Source organism: Capricornis sumatraensis, chromosome 5, assembly GCF_032405125.1.
Source record: "Capricornis sumatraensis isolate serow.1 chromosome 5, serow.2, whole genome shotgun sequence".
NCBI lineage: Eukaryota > Metazoa > Chordata > Mammalia > Artiodactyla > Bovidae > Capricornis > Capricornis sumatraensis.
In genome coordinates this window covers 103730966-103753954 of record NC_091073.1, presented here as the reverse complement: position 1 = coordinate 103753954, position 22989 = coordinate 103730966, and the positions used below count along the sequence as shown (strand labels likewise).

General features: G+C 38.5%; 1 protein-coding gene across 1 annotated transcript in view; it reads left to right on the top strand.

Annotated features, from left to right (window-relative positions):
- Positions 1-22989, top strand: part of CNOT4 (CCR4-NOT transcription complex subunit 4) — a 150864-nt gene that overhangs the window by 55129 nt on the left and 72746 nt on the right. The window contains exon 2 of the mRNA XM_068972514.1: positions 16859-17124. Coding sequence (XP_068828615.1) covers positions 16951-17124 — 174 coding nt within the window. The 5' untranslated portion in view covers positions 16859-16950. The remainder of the gene's footprint in view (positions 1-16858; positions 17125-22989) is intronic.

Sequence of the window (22989 nt, the reverse complement as noted above, 5' to 3'; positions counted from 1 at the left end):
ATTTTTAAGTCAGCCTTTTTTTTGTTAATGTTTTTTGACATATACACACGGCTTTATATTTTATTTTTGTCTGCACCGAGGCTTTGTTGCTGCGTGCAGGCTTTCTCTAGTTGGGGAGGACTGGGGCTCCTCTCTGGTTGCATTGCACAGGTTTCTTGTTGTGTTGGCTTCTCTTGTTTTAGAGCACGGGCTTCAGTAGCTGCAACACATGGCCTCAGTAGTTGTTACTTGCTGACTCCAGGGCACACAGGATTCAGTAGTTGCAGCACAAGGGCTCATCACTTGTGGCCCAGGCCTTCGAAGGGTGCAGGCTTCAGTAGTTGTGCCGAGGGGGCTCCATTGCTCCACAGCATGTGGAATCTTCCCTGACCAGGGATTGAACCCATGTCCCTGCATTGGCAGGTGAATTCTTATCCACTGTGCTACCAGGAAGCCTAGCCTTACTTTTTAAAATTTTTATTTATTTACATATTTGTTTGGCTGTGTTGAGTTAGTTGTTGGCTGTGTTAGTTGTGCCATGCAGGATCTTTGGATGCGGTGCATTGCAGCATGCAGCCTCAGTAGTGTGGCACACAGACTCTGGAGCTCTCAGGCTCAGTAGTTGTGGCCTGTGTGCTTAGTTGCTCTGTAGCATGTGGGATCTTAGTTCCCCGACCACTCCAAGGTGGATTCTTTACCACTGAGCCACCAGGGAAGTCCCATTCACCTTGTTTTTTAAATCACTTATTTTTAGTTTGTTATTGTGGTAAATGTAAGTATACTTGAAAATAGACCAAACATCATAATGGAATCAGGTTATTACTACCTCTCAGTTTCCATAGTTATGGACTTTTGCTATTCATCTCTTCCTCGTTTTGTGTCTCCTTTCCCGCTAGAATATCTCATCATGAGATCTGTAAATACTTTAGAAGGTATTTCCTGTAGAAGAGCTTTTTAACAAAATAAACTCAATACTAGTATGATATTTAGCTAATATCTTCTAATAACCAGTCCATGTGAAAAGCTGCATTATCTCAAATGTTGTTTTATCATTTACTTTCATTCTTAAGGGTTATTGTTTTCAAGTAGCACAATTGTTGGTTGACAGTAATTTTCTGTTGCTGAGAATCTGCTGTAAAGTCTGATTATTTTACTGGGTGAAGGGTTCTTTTTCAGTGTTTGCTTTTGAGATTCTTGTTTCCTGTAGTGTTCTGCAGTTTTACTGTCTTATGTCTGGGTGTGGATTTGTTGATCTTACTTGGGTATATTGTACTTTGTGGGACAAGGGGTTATTTTTAACCATTCTAGGAAAATTGAAACTGTATTATCTTTTAAGACTTTGAAGAATGTAAGAACTACATATTCAGAAACATATAAAATGTGTACATGTAGAGCATGTACAGTTTAAGTGTATAGCAAACATCTTTGTAACCATTTCTGAGGTCAAAAATAGAATATTTTGTTGAAGATGAGTCAAAGAAATGGAAAGATATCCCATGTTCTTGGAGTGGAAGAATTAATATTGTTAAAATGGCAGTACTACCCAAAGCAATCTACAGGTTTAATGTGATCCCTGCAAAATACCCATGATGTTTTCCACAGAACTGGAACAAATAATTCTAAAGTTTATATGGAACTATAAAAGATCCAGAATCCCAAAACAGGGGGCATAACCCTCCCAGACTGTAAAAAATACTACAAAGCTACAGTTATAAAAAACAGCATAGTATTGGTACAAAAACAGACATATGAATCAATGGAACAGAATAGAGAGCCCAGAAATAAATCCACACACCTATTTCAATAGTGATCACACTGAAGTCAGTTAATCTTTGATAGAGGAGGCAAGACTTACAATGGAAAAAAGACACTTTCTTCAACAAGTTGTGTTGGAAAAGTTGAATAACCACTTGTAAATCAGTGAAATTAGAGTACACCCTCACAACATACACAAAAATAAACTCAGAATGGCTTAAAGACCTAAATAAAAGGCATGACACCATAAAACTCCTAGAAGAAAACAACAGGCAAAACATTTTCTGACATAAATCGTACCAATGTTTTCTTAGGTCTGTCTCCCCAGGCAATAGAAACCAAAGCAAAAATAAACAAATGGGATCTAATCAAACTTGTAAGCTTCTGTTCAGCAAAAGAAAACATAAAACGAAAAGACAGCCTACAGACTGGAAGAAAATATTTGCAAATGATGCAGCTGACGAGGGCTTAATTTCCACAATATGAAAACAGCTCACCCATTTCAATAAGAATAAGAAAAAAATAACAACAATAAAAAACCTTCAAGCAACCCAGTTGAAAAATGGGCAGAAGATGCAAATACATATTTCTCTGAAGAAGACACAATGGCCAATAGACCCATGAAAAGATGCTTAACACCCACAATTATGAGAGAAAAATGCAGGTGTTAGTCACTCAGTTGTATCTGACTCTTTGTGACCCCATGGACTGTAGCTTGCCATCTTCTCTGTCCGTGAAATTCTGTAGGCAAGAACCCTGGAGTGGGTTGCCATTTCCTTCTCCAGGGCACCTTCCTGACCCAGGAATTGAACCCAGGTCTCCTACATTGCAGGCAGATTCTTTACTGAGGTACCACATCACACTGGTCAGAATAGCCATCATGATAAAGCCTACAAACAACACATGCTGGAGAGGGTTTATAGAAAAGTGAATCCTTCTACTCTGTTGGTGGGAATGTAATTGGTGCAGCCAAAAACTAAAAATAAAGTTTTATTTTACCTGTTCAACTTTGTATGAGCACAGCTACATTCTACTTCTTTCTACCTTGTTCAGTACTGTGTTTGTGAGATTTGTCTTTGTTCCAGTGTCGCTGTAGTTTTTCAGTTTTGTACATCCATTGTTTTTTCGAGTATTTTTTTCTTTTTCCTTAGTATTCTCATGATGTGTATGTTGATGCCCTTAATGGTGTTTTACATTTCTCTGAAGCTCTGTTCATTTTCTTCAGTTTTTTTCCCACTCTGTTTTCTAAATTGCATAATCTCTATTAATCTATCTTCTCTTTAACCAGTTCATTCTTCTGCTAGTCTACATGTACAGACTTTGAGTGCCGCTAGTGACTTCATATCATTGTACTTCCAACTCCAGAATTTCTATTAAAAATAGCATAATTCTCTGTATTGAAATTTGATATTTGTGACATTGTTATCATACATTCATTTTGTTGTTATTCAGTCACTAACTCGTGTCCGACTCTCTGTGACCCCATGGACTATAGCACGCCAGGCTTCCCTTCCTTCACTATCTCCTGGAGTTCGCTCAAGCTTATATTCATTGAGTCGGTGATGCCATCCAACCATTTCCTCCTCTGTTGCCCCGTTCTCTTCCTGCCCTCAGTCTTTCCCAGCATCAGGGTCTTTCCCAGTGAGTCGGCTTTTCCCATCGGGTCTCCAAAGTATTGGAGCTTCAGCTCCAGCATCAGTCCTTCCAGTGAATATTCAAGGTTGATTTCCTTTAAAATTGACTGATTTGATCACCTTGCAGTCCAAGGGACTTTCAAGAGTCTTCTCCAGCACCATAATTTGAAAGCATAAATTCTTTGCACTCAGCCTTCTTGATGGTCCAACTCTCATATCTGTACATGACTACTGGAAAAACCATAGCTTTGACTAGATGGACCTTTGTTGGCAAACTGATGTTTCTGCTTTTTAATGTGTTGTCTAGGTTTGTCATAGCTTTCCTTCCAAGGAGCAAGTGGCTTTTAGTTTCATGACTGCAGTCACCATCCACAGTGATTTTTGAGCCCAAGAAAATTAAATGTGTCACTATTTCCACTTTTCCTCCATCCTTTTGCCATTAAGTGATGGGACCGGATACCTTGATCTTAGTTTTTTGAAGTTTGAATTTTAAGCCAACCTTTTCACTCTCCTCTTTCACCCTTATCAAGAGGCTCTTTAGTTCCTCTTTACTTTCTGCCATTAAAGTAGTATCATGTGCATATCAGAGGTTATTGATATTTCTCCCGGCAGTCTTAATTCCAGTTAGTGATTCATCTAACCTGGCATTTCTCATGATGTACTCTGCATGTAAGTTAAGCAAAGTGTTAGTCGCTCAGTTGTGTCTGACTCTTTGTGACCCCATGGACTGTAGCCTGCCAGGCTCTTCTGTCCATGGGATTTCCAGGCAAGAATACTGGAGTGGGTAGCCATTCCCTTCTCCAGGGGATCTTTCTGACCCAGGGATTGAGCCCGGGTCTCCTGCATCACAGGCAGATTCTTTACTGTCTGAGCCACTGGGGTGTCTTAAGTTAAATAAGCAGAGTGACAATGTACAGCCTTGGTGTACTCATGTCCTGATTTTGAACCAGTCCATTGTTCTACGTCCAGTTCTAACTGTTGCTTCTTGGCCTGCAAACAGATTTCTCAGGAGACAGGTAATATGGTCTGATATTCCCATCTCTAAGAATTTTCCAGTTTGTTGTGATCCATATAGTTAAAAGCTTTAGTGTAGTCAGTGAAGCAGAAGCAGATTTTTTTTTTTTTTAATTCCCTCACATCCAGTCATGGAGAAGGAAATGGCAACCCATTCCAGTGTTCTTGCCTGGAGAATCCCAGGGACAGCAGAGCCTGGTGGGCTGCCGTCTATGGGGTCGCACAGAGTCAGACACGACAGAAGTGACTTAGAAGCACATCCAGTCAGTGTTGGCAATTTGGTCTCTTGTTCCTCTGCCTTTTCTAAATCTAGCTTGTACATCTGGATGTTCTTGATTCCAATAGTGTCGAAGCCTAGCTTGAAGGATTTTGAGCATTACCTTGCTAGCATGTGAAATGAGCACAATTGTATGGTAATGTGAACAGTGTTTGGCATTGCCCTTCTTTGGGATTGGAATGAAAACTGACCTTTTCCAGTCCTATAGCCACTGCTGAGTTTTTCAAATTTGCTGACATATTGAGTGCAGCACTTTAAAAGCATCATCTTTTAGGATTTGAAATGGCTTAGCTGGAATTCCCTCACTTCTGCTGTCTTTGTTCATGATAATGATTCCTAAAGCCCACTCCAGGAATCATTCACATTCTAGGATGTCTGGCTCTAGGTGAGTGACCTCACCATCGTGTTTATCCAGGTCATTAGGACCTTTTTGTATAGTTCTTCTGTGTATTCTTGCCACCTCTTCTTAATCTTTTCTGCTTCTTTTACGTCCTTGCTGTTTCTGTCCTTTATTGCATGAAATGTTTGCTTGGTATCTCCAGTTTTCTTGAAGGGATCTCTAGTCTTTTCCTTATTGTTTTGCTCTTATTTCATTGTATTGTTCACTGTTAAGAAGGCTTTCTTTTCTCTCCTTGCTATTCTCTGGAATTCTGCGTTTAGTTGCATATATCTTCGCCTTTCTCCCTTACTTTTTGCTTCTCTTCTTTCCTCAGCTATTTGTAAGGCTTCCACAGACAACCACTTTACCTTTTTGCATTTCTTTTTCTTGGGGATGGTTTTGATCACAGCCTCCTGTACAGTGTCATGAGCCTGCATCCATAGTTCTTCAGTCACTGTCTGCCAGATCTAATCTCTTGAATCTGTTTGTCACTTCCACTGTATAATAATCATAAGGGGTTTGATTTAGGTTGTACCTGAATGTTCTAGTGGTTTTCCTTACTTTCTTCAAATTAACTCTGAATTTTGCAATAATGAGCTCATGATCTGAGCCATAGTCAGCTCCAGGTCTTGTTTTTGCTAACTGTATGGAGCTTGTCTGTCTTTGGCTGGAAAGAATGTAATCAATATGATTTTGGTATTGACCATCTGGTGATGTCCATGAGTAAAGTAGTCTGTTATGTTGTTGAAAGAGGGTGTTTGCTGTGATCAGTGCATTCTCTTGACAAAATTCTCTAGCCTTTGCCCTGCTTCATTTTGTACTTCAGGGCCAAACAAGGTATCTCTTCCTGCTTTTGCATTCCAATCCTCTGTGATGAAAAGGACATCTTTTTTTGGTATTTGTTTTAGAAGGTCTTGTAGGTCTTCATAGACCCATTCAACTTGAGCTTCTTCGACATTAGTGGTTGAGGCTTAGACTTGGATTACTGTGATGTTGAATGCTTTGCCTTGAAAACGAACCAGGATCATTCTTTTGTTTTTGAGAATGCACCCAAGTACTACATTTCAGACTCTCTTGTTGACTATGTGGGCTACTCCATTTCTTGTAAGGGATTCTTGCCCACAGTTGTAGATATAAGGGTCATGTGAATTAAATTCTCCCATTCCCATCCATTTAAGTTCACTGATTGCTAAAATGTTGATGTTCACTCTTGCCATCTCCTACTTAACTGTATACAATTTACCTTGACCTAACTTTTCAGATTCCTATGCAGTATTGTTCTTTATCGCATCGGGCTTTGCTTTCACCACCAGATGCATCCGCAACTGAGTGTCATTTCTGCTTTGACCCAGCCTCTTCATTCTTTCTGGGGCGTTTATCTGTTCTTCACCAGTATCATATTGGACACCTTCTGACCTGGGGGCCTCATCTTCTGGTGTCATACTTTTTGCCTTTTCATACTGTCCATGGAGTTCTCGAGGCAGGAATACTGGAGTAGCTTGCCATTCCTTTCTCCAGTGGACCGCATCCATTCCTTTACTTCTTTAATTATGATTTCCTTTAGTTTTTAACATATTAGAAATGGCTCCTTTGAAGTTTTTGGCTATTAAATCCAGTGTCTTGTGGCTCTCTCAGGAAGTTGTCTGCTTTTTTTTACCCCTGGTGTATGGATTATACTTTCCTGTTTCTTTGCACAGTTGTAATTTCTGGTTGGAAACTGGACATTTTATCTAGTATTGTAGTGACTCTGGGTGCTAGTGTCCTTTTCCCAGGGTTTGTTATTATCATTTGCTTATTTGTTTAATGCCTGGGTCATTTAATTCAGGAACTCTGTGACTGTGTTAAGCATCTGTTTGTGTTCCTGGGGGATGCAGACTTGGATATGTCCACATGTATCCTGGGATGACTGTGTTTTGGACAGGGCCCTCTTCCACGCTTTCCTTGACCACATCCAGATGTTAAACTCTACAACTTTGCAAGTGACTGCTCCATTGATTTCAGCAATGCCCTAGGATATAAATTGCTTCTCAGCCTGATTTTTTTTTTTTTCCAATGAGCTCATTCGAAGGCGTAGATTTTTAGGTCACAGCTTGAAGTTTGTTTTGTGACCAGGGGCGGGATCATCCCAGCTGTTAAGAAGAACCTGCTTCTCCTTATTCTTCCCTGCAAACTAGCTGGTTTACACTTCATTCAGCCTGTGTCTGACTACTCTCATTTGTCTTTCACCACAAACTTCCTGATTTTGAGATTGTGCTTGGGTTTGGACTTAAGACTCCATTACAGATGAAGTTGGTTTGGGGGGAAGAGATCCAAAGTTACCAGTTTTAAGACCTGCTTTACCTCCCTGTCAGAATCTCTTGCTGAGCTCTGATACTGAGAAGGAGAGGCAGCGGTGTGTTTTTTTTTCTGTGTGACACTCCCAGTTTAGTAACTGAGCACTCATTGAAAGAGTGTACAGTGGCCTCAAGTCTTGTCTTACCTTTCCTGGTGCAGGATCCCAGCTTTATAAAGTAGCTGGTTGCAGGGCAATCTGGGTCCTAGTGTTTTCAACATGCAGCAGCAGCAAAGGTGTTCGTTACTGTGAATGGCAGTTGGGTGGAGGAGGGGCCCCTTCACCTATTGGTTGCACTTACCTGGAACTTAGCTACAGCATCAGGTGGCTTTGGGAGGATGAGAAGTGCTGATGTCCTGTCCCTCCTAGGCAGATGCTCTCTGAGTGGTAACTGTTTAGGAGCACCCTGTGTTCTTGGAAGTGCCAACCTGGAGTAGAGTTTCTGTCTCACCGAGCTGAGAAGGGAAGAAAAGAGGGGGCAGGTTTTGGTTCCAATACCACATAGTATTGTTTTTCTTCTTGATTTTCTTGAGTGAGTGTTTCTTCATTTCTCTTGTGCTCTTAGTATTTCCAGATACTTCAAATGATTCATTTTAAATAATTTTCAGCAGTTTTGCTGGGGAATGAGGTCATGGACCCACTTACACTGTCAGTCTGGAAGTAGAACACAGAAAACTTTTGAAAATATAAGTCAAATCCACAGCTATTCCTCTCTCTAAAACTCTGGTTCTCTTCATTTATTTTACAAAGAAAGCCAAAACTATGGAGGTTCAAGAGTGAGGAACATATGTATACCTATGGCTGATTCATGTTGATGTTTGGTAGAAACCAACACAATTCTGTAAAGCAGTTATCCTTCAGTTAAAAAATAAATAACTTAAAAATAAAAAGCCAAAACTGTTCTAGTGGCTTGTGATGAATCCTTCCAAGATCCTGAACCCCTACTCTGACCTTATCTAAAATTGTTCTTCTTGCTTATTCTGTTCCAACCACTCTGAATTTGCTGTTCTTGAACCATTTTAGGCAGTTTTCTTTTTGGGGTTTCTCTACTGATTTTTCTTGCCTTTTCTGTTCTTTTCTGACATATTAGTTCAGATCAGTTCAGTTCAGTTCAGTTTTTCACTCATGTCAGACTTTGCAAACCCATGATCTGCAGTATGCCAGGCTTCCCTGTCCATCTCCAGCTCCTGGAGCTTGCTCAAACACATGTCCATTGAGTCAGTGATGCCATCCAACCATCTCATTCCGTGTTGTCCTCTTCTCCTCCTGCCTTCAATCTTTCCCAGCATCAGGGTCTTTTCCAGTGAGTCAGTTCTTCACATCAGGTGGCCAAAGTTTTGGAGTTTCAGGTTTAGCATCAGTCCTTCCAGTGAATATTCAGGACTGATTTCCTTTAGGAGCGACTGGTTGGATCTCCTTGCAGTCCAAGGGACTCACAAGAGTCTTCTTCAACACCACAGTTCAAAAGCATCACAGTTCTTCAGTGCCCACCTTTCTTTGTGGTCCAGCTCTTACATCTGTACATGACCACTGGAAAAACCATAGCTTTGATTAGATGGACCTTTGTCAGCAAAGTAATGTCTGTTGTTTTTAGCTGTCTAGGTTGGTCATAGCTTTTCTTGCAAGGAGCAAGTGTATTTTAATTTCATGGCTGCAGTCACCATCTGCAGTGATTTTGGACCCCAAGAAAGAAAGTCTGTCACTGTTTCTCCATTTATTTGCCATGGAGTGATGGCACCTGATGCCATGATCTTAATTGTTTGAATGTTGAATTTCAAGCCAGCTTTTTCATATGCATGGCTTATTCAGATTCCTCTATTAAAATGTTACCTTCTTAATGAAATCTACTCCAATTGGCCAATTTCAATTGCGTCCTGACTTTGGTACCTTCTATTAATTTGAGCAAACTCTGGGAGATGGACAGGGAAGCCTGGTGTGCTGTAGTCCTTGGGGTTGCAAACAGACACAGCTTAGCGATTGAACACACACACACACACACACACCCCATTATCACTTTTATACTTAATATACTGACTTATTATAACTTTTGTTTTGAGTTTGAATTGGGACAGGAAACCAAGGTTTGCCCTTTAGGGTCACCAAAGTATCTCAAGGATTTAGACTAGAATTTGAAACAAGAGCTTAATAACTGTTTATTGAGTCACTAAGTGAGTGAAGGATACAAAGGTGGCAAAAACCTTCACTGGTCAGCCATCTGACTTTTCTAATAAAGTGAAAATCTTTTTACCTAGAGAGAATCATAAGTAATGTTATTGGTATACTGGATACAGTTAGAACAACCAGTTAGTTTTCTTGTAAGAAAGCTTAAATATGCCTTAAAAAAAGATAAAATTTCACCCCCTTAAAAAGACTAATCATCAAGTTATGCCTACCATACTTTCCATAGTAGAACTCTTTACCAAATTGGCTTGAATTAGATACTTTTGCTTCAACTATTTTAAATGTGTTTGAAAACTTTTATTTAAAGGAAAGTTGTAGTGAACTTTTTGCTTTAAAATTGATTTTTCACAAAATGATCTTCAAGTATTTTGTACATGTAAGTTTTCGTAGCATTTGGTTTTTGAAAACATACTTGTTTGCATTTCTTTCTGGCTTTGATTAGATGGTTTGTCATCTTTGTTGTCTTTATAGCTGATAAATTGGTAGATTTTATTGAACAACTTCCCCAGATTAACGATCACATTGCTCTATGCAAATCAATACTATATGCAAGTTAGAAATAATTTTTCAGTAGTGTTACATCATAAGAAAGTAGAAAAAACTTTTGCCTTTTTCAGTGATACATTCAGAGAAGTGTATTACTACGTCTGCTGTGTATTTGCTGCGTGAAGACTTGTAGAGATTGGCAGTTTTGTTCAGTGACTATGTGCTTACACATGTATGGATGAATGAAGAGGTACTTTCCTTCAGCTCCCTTCCTTCCTCCATCCTTTCTTGTTTTCCTTCTATTTGACACTTATTTGTTAAGTGTTTGCTCTCTGCCAAGAATTCTAGGATTTTTGGATACATTAGCAAAGCAAAACAGTCTCTATCCTCATGGAGTTCGCTTTCTGTTGGATAAATATTATTTGTCTCCTTCCACCCTTATCTGCCCCTTCTGCAAAAACTGCCTGGGGGACGTGATATATTACGTGAAGTGACTTGTATGCTGATGAGTACAGGGAATTCCCTGACAGTCCAGTGGTTAGGACTCAGTGCTTTTGCTGCCAGTACCTGGGTTCAGTCCCTGGCTGGGGAACTAAGATCCCACAAGCTTCACAGTGCTGCCAAAAAAGAAGAGAATCTGAAGTACAAATAAGTTGCTGAATAACAAGTTGGTGTGGAAGTAGAGAGTAATTCCACATAATCAATTTTCTTTTATAACTGCAGCTTAACCTTTTATGAAAGTGAAAGTGAAGTCACTCAGTCATGTCTGACTCTCTGCGAATCCATGGACTGTAGCCTACTGGGCTTCTCTGTCCATGGGATTTTCCAGGCAATAGTACTGGAGTGGATTGCCATTTCCTTCTTCAGGAGATCTTCCCGACCCAGGGATCGAACCCGGGTCTCCCGCATTGTAGACAGATGCTTTACTGTCTGAGCCACCAGGGAAGTCTTTTATGAAAGAGACTTTAAATTCTTAGGTAGATATTTTTCTGTAAGAAAATATCTAAACATGATGTTTATTTCTATGAAAAAATAAGTAAGCTTTCCTAACTTTGGTGGAGGCAATCTTGAGTTCTATTGTAAATGTACATTTATGGTATATGTATATTGATACTTTGGTATTTAATTTAAGAAGGGGAAGAGGTACTGGCACTGATTCTCAGTCAGTTGACTTACCTTGCTCTTTCACTTAGCAAACTCTTCATAGCTACCATTCAATCTGCTTTTGCCTTTGTGTAGCTTATATATGCTTTATATAATGAACAACTTAGAATGTTCTTTCCTACTTTTTAAGAGGATTGTCAGTCAAAACTGATGTATAACAAATAATTCATTCCTTCTTTTATTCATTATTCATTCGTCAAATAAGTAAGTGCTGTTTATTCCCAGCCAGGTGTAGCTGCTTGGTACATGTGACATACCAGTTAACTTCTCTCCTGAAGTTTCCATTCTATTGAGAATAGACTGATTGTTAAAGAAACAAACATTTATAGTTATGAAACATTGACTAAGTAAAATGTAAGCTGTGCTCAGTTCAGTTCAGTCCAGTTCAGTCGCTCAGTCATGTCCGACTCTTTGCGACCCCATGAATCGCAGCATGCCAGGCCTCCCTATCCAACACCAACTCCCGGAGTTCACTCAGACTCACATCCATTGAGTCTGTGATGCCATCCAGCCATCTCATCCTCTGCCATCCCCTTCTTCTGCCCCCAATCCCTCCCAGCATCAGTCTTTTCCAATGAGTCAACTCTTCGCATGAGGTGGCCAAAGTACTGGAGTTTCAGCTTTAGCATCATTCCTTCCAAAGAACACCCAGGATTGATCTCCTTAAGAATGGACTGGTTGGATCTCCTTGCAGTCCAAGGGACTCTCAGGAGTCTTCTCCAACACCACAGTTCAAAAGCATCAATTCTTCGGCGCTCAGCCTTCTTCACAGTCCAACTCTCACATCCATACATGACCACAGGAAAAACCATAGCCTTGACTAGACGGACCTTTGCTGGCAAAGTAATGTCTCTACTTTTGAATATGCTATCTAGGTTGGTCATAACTTCCCTTTCAAGGAGTAAGCGTCTTTTAATTTCATGGCTGCAGTCACCATCTGCAGTGATTTGGGAGCCCCCCAAAATGAAGTCTGACACTGTTTCCACTGTTTCCCCATCTATTTGCCATGAAGTGATGGGACCAGATGCCATGATCTTCGTTTTCTGAATGTTGAGCTTTAAGTCAACTTTTTCACTCTCCTCTTTCACTTTCATCAAGAGGCTTTTTAGTTCCTCTTCACTTTCTGCTATAAGGGTGGTGTCATCTGCAGATCTGAGGTTATTGATATTTCTCTCGGCAATCTTGATTCCAGCTTGTGCTTCATGGAGCCCAGTGTTTCTCATGATGTACTCTGCATATAAGTTAAATAAGCAGGGTGACAATATACAGCCTTGACGTACTCCTTTTCCTGTTTGGAACCAGTCTGTTGCTCCATGTCCAGTTCTAACTGTTGCTTCCTGACCTTCATATAGGTTTCTCAAGAGGCAGGTCAGGTGGTCTGGTATTCCCATCTCTTTCAGAATTTTCCAGTTTGTTGTAATCCACACAGTCAAAGGCTTTGGCATAGTCAATAAAGCAGAAGTAGATGTTTTTCTGGAACTCTCTTGCTTTTTCCATGATCCAGCAGATGTTGGCAATCTGATCTCTGATTCCTCTGCCTTTTCTAAAACCAGCTTGAACATCAGGGAGTTCACGGTTCATGTATTGCTGAAGCCTGGCTTGGAGAATATTGAGCATTACTTTACTAGCGTGTGAGATGAGTGCAATTGTGTGGTAGTTTGAGCATTGTTTGGCATTGCCTTTCTTTGGGATTGGAATGAAAACTGACCGTTTCCAGTCCTGTGGCCACTGGTGAGTTTTCCAAATTTGCTGGCATATTGAGTGCAGCACTTTCACAGCATCATCTTTCAGGATTTGAAATAGCTCAACTGGAAGCTGAGCTGTGTGGTATTGTACTTACAATTATTATAGGTTTTTTAAAAATATTAAAATATTAGTTTATAGTTCTGTGTATATATTAATTGTAAGGTTTTAATGGAAACTTAAGGTGCTGTTCTTTTTTTTTTAATTTTTATTTTGTATTGGGATATAGCCAATTAACAAACAATATTATGATACCTTCAGGTGAACAGTGAAGGGACTCAGCCATAAATATACATGTACCCATTCTCCCCCAAACATCCCTCCCCTGCAAGCTGCCACTTGACACTGATCAGAGTTCCTTGTCCTGTATAGTAGGTCCTCATTGTTTGTCCACTTTAAATATAGCAGAGTGTACATGACTAGCCCAAACTCCCTAACTATCCCTTCCCTCTAACCCTCCCACTGGCAACCATAGGTTTGTCCTCCAAGTCTGTGAGTCTCTTTCTGAAAGTCCAATTAAGATGCTGTTCTAATTACCGTTCAGAATGTGTGTATGTATATGTCATATCTATAAATAGCTTTTCTATTATGTGTAATTATAGTATCCATTCCTGTATAATGTAGTCAGGAATGTAATTTCTGTGTAACTGTTCAATGGACTTGTATCACAAACATATTTAACTTACCACAAATTCACTGCCAGATTGACAGAAAACTAGAGGATTAATTAATTTAAATATAGCAACCAAATACTTAAAACCTTTTTTCAAAAGTGCTGTGTATTATATACAGCATTTGTGTATATAGTATATATTTAATTTTTAATTTTTTAATATATGTAACATAAAGAACTATACAGAAAAGAGCTTAGTAATCCAGATAACCATGATGCTGTGATCACTCACCTAGAGCCAGACATCCTGGAATGTGAAGTCAAGTGGGCGTTAGGAAGCATCACTACGAACAAAGCTAGTGGAGGTAATGGAATTACAGCTGAGCTATTTTAAATCCTAAAAGTTGATGCTGTGAAAGTGCTGCACTCAATATGCCAGCAAATTTGGAAAACTCAGCAGTGGCCACAGGACTGGAAAAGGTCAGTTTTCATTCCAATCCCAAAGAAAGGCAGTGCCAAATAATGTTCAAACTACTGCACAATTGCACTCATCTCACACACTAGCAAAGTAACGCTCAAAATTTTCTAAGCTAGGCTTCAACAGTACGTGAAGCGAGAACTTCCAGATGTTCAAGCTGGGTTTAGAAATGACAGGAACCAGAGATCAAATTGCCAACATCTGTTGGATCATAGAAAAAGCAAGAGAATTTCAGAAAAACATCTACTTCTGCTTCATTGACTCTGCTAAAGCTTTTAACTATCTGGATCATAACAAACTACGGAAAATTCTGAAAGAGATGGAAATACCAGACCACCATACCTGCCTCCTGAGAAATCTGTATGCAGGTCAAGAAGTGACAGAACCAGACATGGAACAATAGACTGGTTCCAAATTGGGAAAAGAGTAGGTCAGGGCTGTATATTGTTAACTTGCTTATTTAACTTATATGCTGAGTACATCATTTGAAGTCCCAGACTGGATGAAGCACAAGCTGGAATCAAGATTGCAGAGAGAAATCAGTTACTTCAGATATGCAGATGACACCACTCTTATGGCAGAAAGCGAAGAGGAACTGCAGAGGCTCATGATAAAAGTCAATTCTTCTACTCTTAGCTTTCTTTATAGCCCACTCTCACATCCACACATGACCACTGGGAAACCCATAGCTTTGACTAGATGGACCTTTGTTGGCAAAGTAATGTCTCTACTTTTTAATATGCAGTCTATCTTGGTCATAACTTTTCTTCCAAGGAGCAAATGTCTTAATTTCATGGCTGCAGTCACCATCTGGAGTGATTTTGGAGGCCCCCAAAATAAAATCTGTCACTGTTTCCACTCTTTCCCTATCTATTTGCCATGAAGTGATGGGACCAGATGCTATGATCTTAGTTTTCTGAATGTTGAGTTTCAAGCCAACTTTTCACTCTCCTCTTTGATTTTCATCAAGAGGCTCTTTTGTTCTTCTTCACTTTGTCTCACTTGTGTCCGAATCTTTGCGACCTCATGGACTATAGCCCATCGGGCTCTTCTGTCCGTGGGATTCTCCGGGCAAAAATTCCCTGAATGGCATACCCTGAATGGCAGCCCACTCCAGTATTCTTGCCTGGAGAATCCCATAGACAGAGGAGCGTGACTGGCTACAGTCTGTGAAGTCGCAAAGAGTCGGACACAACTGAGCAACTAACGCTTAAGGCAAGGTACGCTTTTTGCTCGAATTTATTCGGAATTTATTTCAGTGATGATCTCTGCTTTGTGGGGTGACTAACTTTGAGAGGCTGGTGCAGGGAAAATGCTATCTCACTGTTAACTAACTAAAGAGGTTGATCATCTTTTTGTATGTTGTAATCATTTGTACTTCTTTTGTGAACTACTGATCATATTCTGTTCTCATCTTCTGACTTATTTGGCTTTTAAACATTGCTTGTAAGATTCCTTTGTATATTCAGGACAGTAACGCTTACAAACAGTGAATATATCCTTTATTCTGTTGCTTGCCTTTAATTTTGTCTTTCTGTTTTTACTTTGCTAAGTTGATTATATTTATCTTTTATGAATTTATGTTTTTTTCTTAGGAAGACTTTCTGTATCCCAAGTTTTTAAAAACTCTATTTTCTTCTAACACTTCAATAGTTTATTTCACCATAAACTCTTTAGATAGATTATCTGAGATTTATTTTGATTGCAGTGTGAGATGGCTATATACTGTTTCTTTCTCAAAACAGATAGAGCAGGATCCTGTTACTCTTTATAAATTGGGTCCATCCTTGCCATATTGATGTTATGTCTCTTTTATCAAATATTGAAGTCTAATTCATGGTCTGTTTCTAAATTCCTTATTTAGTTTTTTTGATCTTTTGTCTGTTTTTGTATCAGTATCAAATTATTTGTTACTATAGCTTTGTGGTACAGTGCAATATCCAATAGCACAAATTCCCAAGTTCCCCCTTTGAAAAGTGTCAAAGCATTTCTAATGCATTTACTCTTTCGTGTAAACTTTAGAATTAATTTGTCAAATTATATAAATAAACAAAAATCTGTTATTTTGACATAACATTTTAATAGTGAGTTTGCCTAAAATTTTCAATTCTCCATAATCTAAAAAGATAAATTATTTAATATTTTAAAAGACTCTGAAACATGGAGGTCTATGTGTTCTCTTTCTCCTTTCTCTAGGCTTTTAGTAGCATTTCTACAATAAAAAGGAATATTTTCATTTGTTTAACATGTGCTTATTTTCCCAGAAATGAAATTTTTATTGGCATGTTAATACCTGTTTAATTGTAAACAGCTAGCTTCTGTCGCACATTTTTTCAGCTCTTATATTTTCTGTGGTTTTGGTTTGATATTAACATGTAATGAACATCAAAAGCCTCTCTTCTTTATTAAATTTATTTGTAAATTAGGACATTTTAGATTACCATAATACTCTTAGTTATGTGGCAGTATTATTACTACTCGCTTTTAGGTCAAAGATAAGACAGTTTAAATTTAGAATATGTTTTAAGAAGAATGTGCTTCTGTATAGTATTTATTACTCTAAAATGTGCTATGATTAGTACTGGTTTTGTATTAAATGTTTCAGCTAAAAGAGGAACTTTTTTCTTTCTGTTGAATCAAAAAAGTTAACAACCTCTTAGGTCTTTTATCTTGACATGCAAAATGCTCAGAATTCCATCTTCTGAGATGACAGCAAAAATTGATCTGATTAATATTTTTCATTGTTGATAATATGATTCTTGATTGTTGAAAATGCCCTTGTTTTTCAGTAGTAAGCAGTATATTTTGTTTTTTCTCATGCAGGTCTTTGAAGTTCTACAGTTTCGTTCTCAGTGCTGAACTTCCTTCTCCCTTAAATTATTATAAACTTTTGCTGCTGTTTAATAAAAGTGAAGATGTCTCGCAGTCCTGACGCAAAGGAAGACCCTGTGGAATGTCCTCTTTGCATGGAGCCCTTGGAGATAGATGACATCAACTTTTTCCCTTGCACCTGTGGCTACCAGATCTGCCGCTTTTGTTGGCATCGAATTCGCACTGATGAAAATGGGCTTTGTCCTGCATGTAGAAAGGTAAATGCTCCAAAATAGCTTTGTGTTTAGTTTTTTTCCCCATGCCTATGACCAAGTAGATTTTAATAGAATCTACACAACTCAGGTGAGATAAAGTGTGACATTATATTCTTAAGATATCATGAAGTGTAAAGAACACTGCCCTGGGAATCAGAGTCTCAACATTATGGTTAACTAAGTAAATTACCTTGCTGAAGTCATAGAACCTCTCTGGTTGGCCTTTAGTTTGACAGTCAATGGTGGTGGTTTAGTTGCTAAGTTGTGTTTGACTCTTGTGACCACATGGACTGTAGCCTGCCAGGCTCCTCCATCCATGGGATTCTCCAGGCAAGAATACTGGAGTGGGTTCCCATTTCCTTCTCCAGCAGATCTTCCCAACCCAGGAATTGAACCCGGATCGCCTGCACTGCAGGCAGATTCTTTACCAAGGATTAGGAGTAGTGAGAGGCAGTAGACTTAGACAGGATGATGTCAGATTGGAAAAACACGGTCAGTTTTACATCTGGGGAGAAATTTACTTTAGTTTTCTAGTACAAAATAGAGAAGTTTTGATGTTTACTGAAAAAGAGTGTGATTTAAAATGACAAGAGAAATCTTGGTTCAGAAGGTAACACTTACTCATTTGTTGACAATTCAAGGCTGACGGTGCTATCCCTATTGTACACTCAAGGAAACTAGGCCTTCTAAGTAATTTGTCTAAAGCATCAACTGATGGGTAGTAGGTTCGGTGGTCAAATTCAAGTCCTTTGAATCCCTTCTAAATAAAAAAAAAATCTATGATTTTTAAAGTAGTTTTCTGGGTCTGGTTGTTTTACTAAGCAGATACAGCAGTTACAGTGTAGTGAATGACGTATTAGAATGAGTAGAATTGCTGCATCTGTCTTTTGAAGGTCTTTCTATATTTGTTGCTTTAGGGGTTAATGCAAATATCTATTTTTTGCCTTCTCTTTAATGTCTGTGTATGATTTAAGCTTTCTTTTCTTTTTACCCATTAAAAGAGCTGTTGGGTTTATTATTACCAAATTTTGATAAAGTAGAAATGTGTTTCAGATAACCTGCATTATTTAAAAAAGAAAAAAATTAACAACCAGAAACTCAGAAGACAATGCATTGTCCAGTCTTTTATTTAAAATCTAGTGGGCAGTTAACATATGTTATATGAATGAAAAAAGGTGAGATCTATTTAATGTTAATTAATGTAGTTACAAAACTATATATATATATGTTTTTTAACAATACAAGTAGAAGAGTTGAGGATGACAGCAAGATTTTGAACTGAACAACTAGAAGTAGAGAATGGCTGTTAACTGAGATGGGGAAGACTGTAATAGGAATAGATTTTTTGAGAATATCAGGAATTTGGTTTTAAATATGTTAGGTTTGAGATTCCTATTAGAGATGTAAATGGAGGTGGTGAATAGACAGGTGATTTTATTCAAGTTGGTTTGGATATGGAGTTACAAATTTGGAAGTTAATATATAGAATGTTTTTGCAAATTAATGACACTGAGTGAAATCACAAGAGAGAGTCAGTGGAAAAGATGTGAGATTATGCTTTCCAACATTTATAGAAAAAGAAAAAAATCCAGATTAAAGAAATATGAGATGCGTCATTTATCGTAAATAGACCAGGAGTATTTTTTTTCTTCCTGTTGATTTAATATCCACAACTCTTAGAACCTCTCCTTAGTCTCTTAACTATCAGACCTTGCTCATACCCATCTCATGGTGTGAGTTGTGGAATGCAGATAGTACAGGTCAGGCAAAGTCTTCGAATCTGACTTAGCTTTGCTGGACAGTGCTGGACACCCAAAATTATGAAGCTACCCATCTCAGTCAGGGACCAGAAGATCTTTACATCTCTGGAGACCAGCTTCAGTGGTTATGTTAACACAGAAGGAAACCACAGGTGTTTCTGGAGAGGACCATGAAGCTATAATTTACATGTAGCCCAACCCTGCGGGCAAAATCTGTTGAAGGCATTCTATGAGATGGCCAATTGAGATGATTTAAATAAACTTGGAGATGCAGGTGGGGGCTAGTCAAAGCCAGTGCCTGATTTTGGCCCACAAGATGATACCTGTCTTTTTGCAGAAAGGACCTCTTTTGTTTACATCGCTTTGAAGAGCAGAGAGAGGAAGGTTATAAAAACATGAAGTTGAACATTTCTCTGTGGTCCTAGTTGCTTAGCTTGGTGGGGTCACGAAGACCTTAGTGCTTCCCTAAACATAGGCACAGGTCATTCTTTAGACTGCTTTTGCATGTCCTTTTAGTGCAGCATACCTGAGAAAAATACCTGGTGGAAACAGCAGATGTGGGAATATGGGTGGTACACGGACGTAGCACCATACAGTGTTGATTCTCATGAAAATTAGAGACTGGTCAAGGAAATGAAAACTTCAACAAATGTGTTATTTTCACCTCAGAAATAATGGAAGCTACTGCATCCATGAAACAAGAATAAGATGGTATAAAAAAATTCAGTGAACAATAAACAGTTATTGAAAATTAAATATGATAGCAGAAATAACTCAAGGAAAGAGTTTTAGGATGAAGTTGAAATGATCTCTTAACAAGTAGTGTGAAAAGCAAAGAAGACTGTTTGACAGAAGAGAGAACTTTGATTTGAGGATCAGTCCAGAAGGTCACATGCCAAATAAGTTAGTGTTCTAGGAAGAGACTACAATGATAGAGAGGAAAATTATCTTCAATAATACGACTGAAGAATATTCCCAGGACCAAAGGATATATTTTCATATTAAAAAGAAACAAAAGAATACAAAAATATTAATTTTAAAAGGTACATATATTATGTTCCTTATAGTATTATTTACAGTAAAAAAGTTATGAAAGCAATATAACTGTCCATCAATGGATGAATGGATAAAGAAGATGCGGTGTGTACACACACACACTCACTGACTCACTCACCCTCGGAATATTACTCATCAAAAAGGTAGGATCTTGCCATTTGCAACAGCATGGGTAAACCTTGAAGGGTCAATGCTAAGTGAAATAAGTTAGAGAAAGACAAATACTGTATGATTTCACTCATATGTGGAATACATAAACAAAGCAAGATAAATGAACAAACATAATAAAAACACAGATACAGAGAACAGGGTCATGGTTATCAGAGGGGAAAGGGTAAAGAGGGAGGGTGAAATAGATAAATGGCATCAACTGGTGACAGATAGAAACTAGGTTGTGAGCATGCTGTATGGTACACAGAAGTAGAAATAAAACGTTGTACACGTGAAACTTACAGAAGGTTATAAACTAGAGTTACCTCAAAAAAAAAAAGAGAAAAAACCCCAAGAATCAAAAATGCCTATCAAGTGCCAGGCACAAACTTTTTAAATAAAAATTGTTTAGGTATTAAACAAAGTCAAGGACCTTTCTAAAAGTATTTATTTATGGCTGCACTGGGTCTTTGTTGCTGTGTGCAGGCTTTCTCGAGTTGTGGCGAGCAGGGCTTGCTTCTCTCTTGCAGTGTATGAGCTTCTCATTGCAGTCAGAGCACAGGCTCTAGGCACGTAGACTCAGCAGTTGTCGCACCCTTGCTTACTTGCTCTGTGCCATGTGGAATCTTCCTGGACCAGGGATTGAACCCGTGTCCCCTGCATTGGCAGGCAGACTCTTAACTACTGTACCCTCAAGGAAGTCCCACAAACTTTTATTTCTAAATATCAAAATACCAAAGAGAAAGAGGTTCTACAAGTTTCCAAAGAGGAAGAGGTAGATTGCACATAAAAGATCAGGAATCGGTCGTTTCAGACTGATATGTGGGTAGTTAAACGTTAGCCTTTCCACATAAGTTTTTAAATTCATTTGTCATTTTGTACAAAAAGCCTACTGGAATTTTGATTGAGATTGCATTGAGTAGACAGGTCTATTTGAGGGAAAATGATATCTTTAAAATGTTGACTTATGTAGTTCATGTGGAGAAGGCAATGGCACCTCACTCCAGTACTCTTGCCTGGAAAATCCCATGGACGGAAGAGCCTGGTAGGCTGCCGTCCATGGGGTCACGAAGAGTTGGACATGACTGAGCAACTTCACTTTCACTTTTCACTTTCATGCGTTAGGGAAGGAAATGGCAACCCACTCCAGTACTCTTGCCTGGAGAATCCCAGGGGCGGTGGAGCCTGGTGGGCTGCTGTCTATGGGGTCGCACAGAGTCGGACATGACTGAAGCAACTTAGCAGCAGCAGCATGTAGTTCATGATTAAGGTATCTTTTTCTGCATTTCAGAAACACTGTTCTATAGTTGCAGTGTACAGAGTAGTACAGCATGTTTTGTTATATTTGCCTATGACTGTTTTATGTTTTTTGAGCTGTGGCACATGATATGCCTTTTAAGATTTCATTTTCTAATTGTTCATTTTTATAGGTAGAGTAATTGATTTTTGTTAAATAGATTTATTGGGATTTTCTAAATAGATGGTTACACCTTCTGTAAATTAAGACAGTTTTATTTCTTTCAGTCTTTATTTTTTTAAAATTATTTTTCTTGCCATATTGCACTTGGATAAGTTGGACATGACTTAGCGACTGAACAACAACAAAGCTCTACACTGTAATCTTGGATGAAAATGTTACAAGCACATATCCTTGTTTGTTTCCAATCTTATTGGGAAGGCATCGAGTATTTCATTATTAAGTGTGTCACCATTTTTTTGTAGATGGTCTGTATCTGGTTGAGGACATTTGCTTTTATTCTTTGGTTACTGAGTTTTTAATCATGAGTGGGTGTTGCATTTTGTCAGTGCCTTTTCTGCTTCTGTCGAGGTGATCGTGTGTTACCTCCTTTGTTCTATAGAAACAGTGTTTTAGGTTGATTGATTTTTTTTTAATCAACCTTCCCTCCCAAGGGTAAATCTTGTTTGGTTTATGTGTCATGATGTGTTATCCTTTTTATTTCCAATTTTCTAATATTTTCATAAGGAGTTTTATATCTGTGCTATGAGAGGTATTTATCTATGGCTTTCTTTTATATTGTTTTTAGATTTGGTACCAAAGAAATACTTGCCTCAGAAGTGTTTCCTCCTCATCTGTATTCTGAAAGAGTGTACATGTGACTGGTGTTAATTCTTTTTGATTTCCTTCCCAGATTCACTGTTGACATTCTATCAGGAGGGCTATTATGAAAACTGGGTACCACAGGATTCTTCTATATTGATTTCTGGAACTCTTTTTGTATTAGTTCACTCTTTGTGGTATTTTTGCCCTGTAAATTTCAGTTGCTTCAGCCTCTTCAAATTTTGAACACTGTCCCTTCTGCTCATTGTGACTGTTAGAACCAGTGCCAGGGTCCAGTAAGTGCCAGAAGAGCAGAAAACTGGGACACTCATGGTTTTTATCTGCCTTATTTCTTTTCTCTCAGAGGTCATAGATCTGCTTGCTGTTCATTCCCTGTTGTTCAGTGTCTGAAAACAGTTATTTCATACATTTTGTTTAGTTTTCTAGTTGTTTATGCTGGTATCCCTAGTCTGTTAACCATCTAAGCTGCCATAGCTGGAGGTGAAAGTGTATAAATAATATTTGAACTTTGTAATAATGTAATTATGACTATTGGCCTAACGAAATTAGAATGGAAGGTTAGAAAGTGGGCTTGGAATATGTTGTTAGACTGGCTGAAAGAAAGCTAAATCTTGATTTTGCATAATATAATAATATTTAATACTGAAAAAATCAAGAAGTAGTAGTACAAGCATGTTATTTAGTGATGTGATAGTAAATCAAAGGAATCATGTGAAATAATAAACAGCTTATTTATAGGGGGAGGCAACTGTTGAGGGGGCAGCATATAGGGGACTGCTCTATTTCCTGATAAACCTTGTAGAACTGTTTGACTGGGAACAC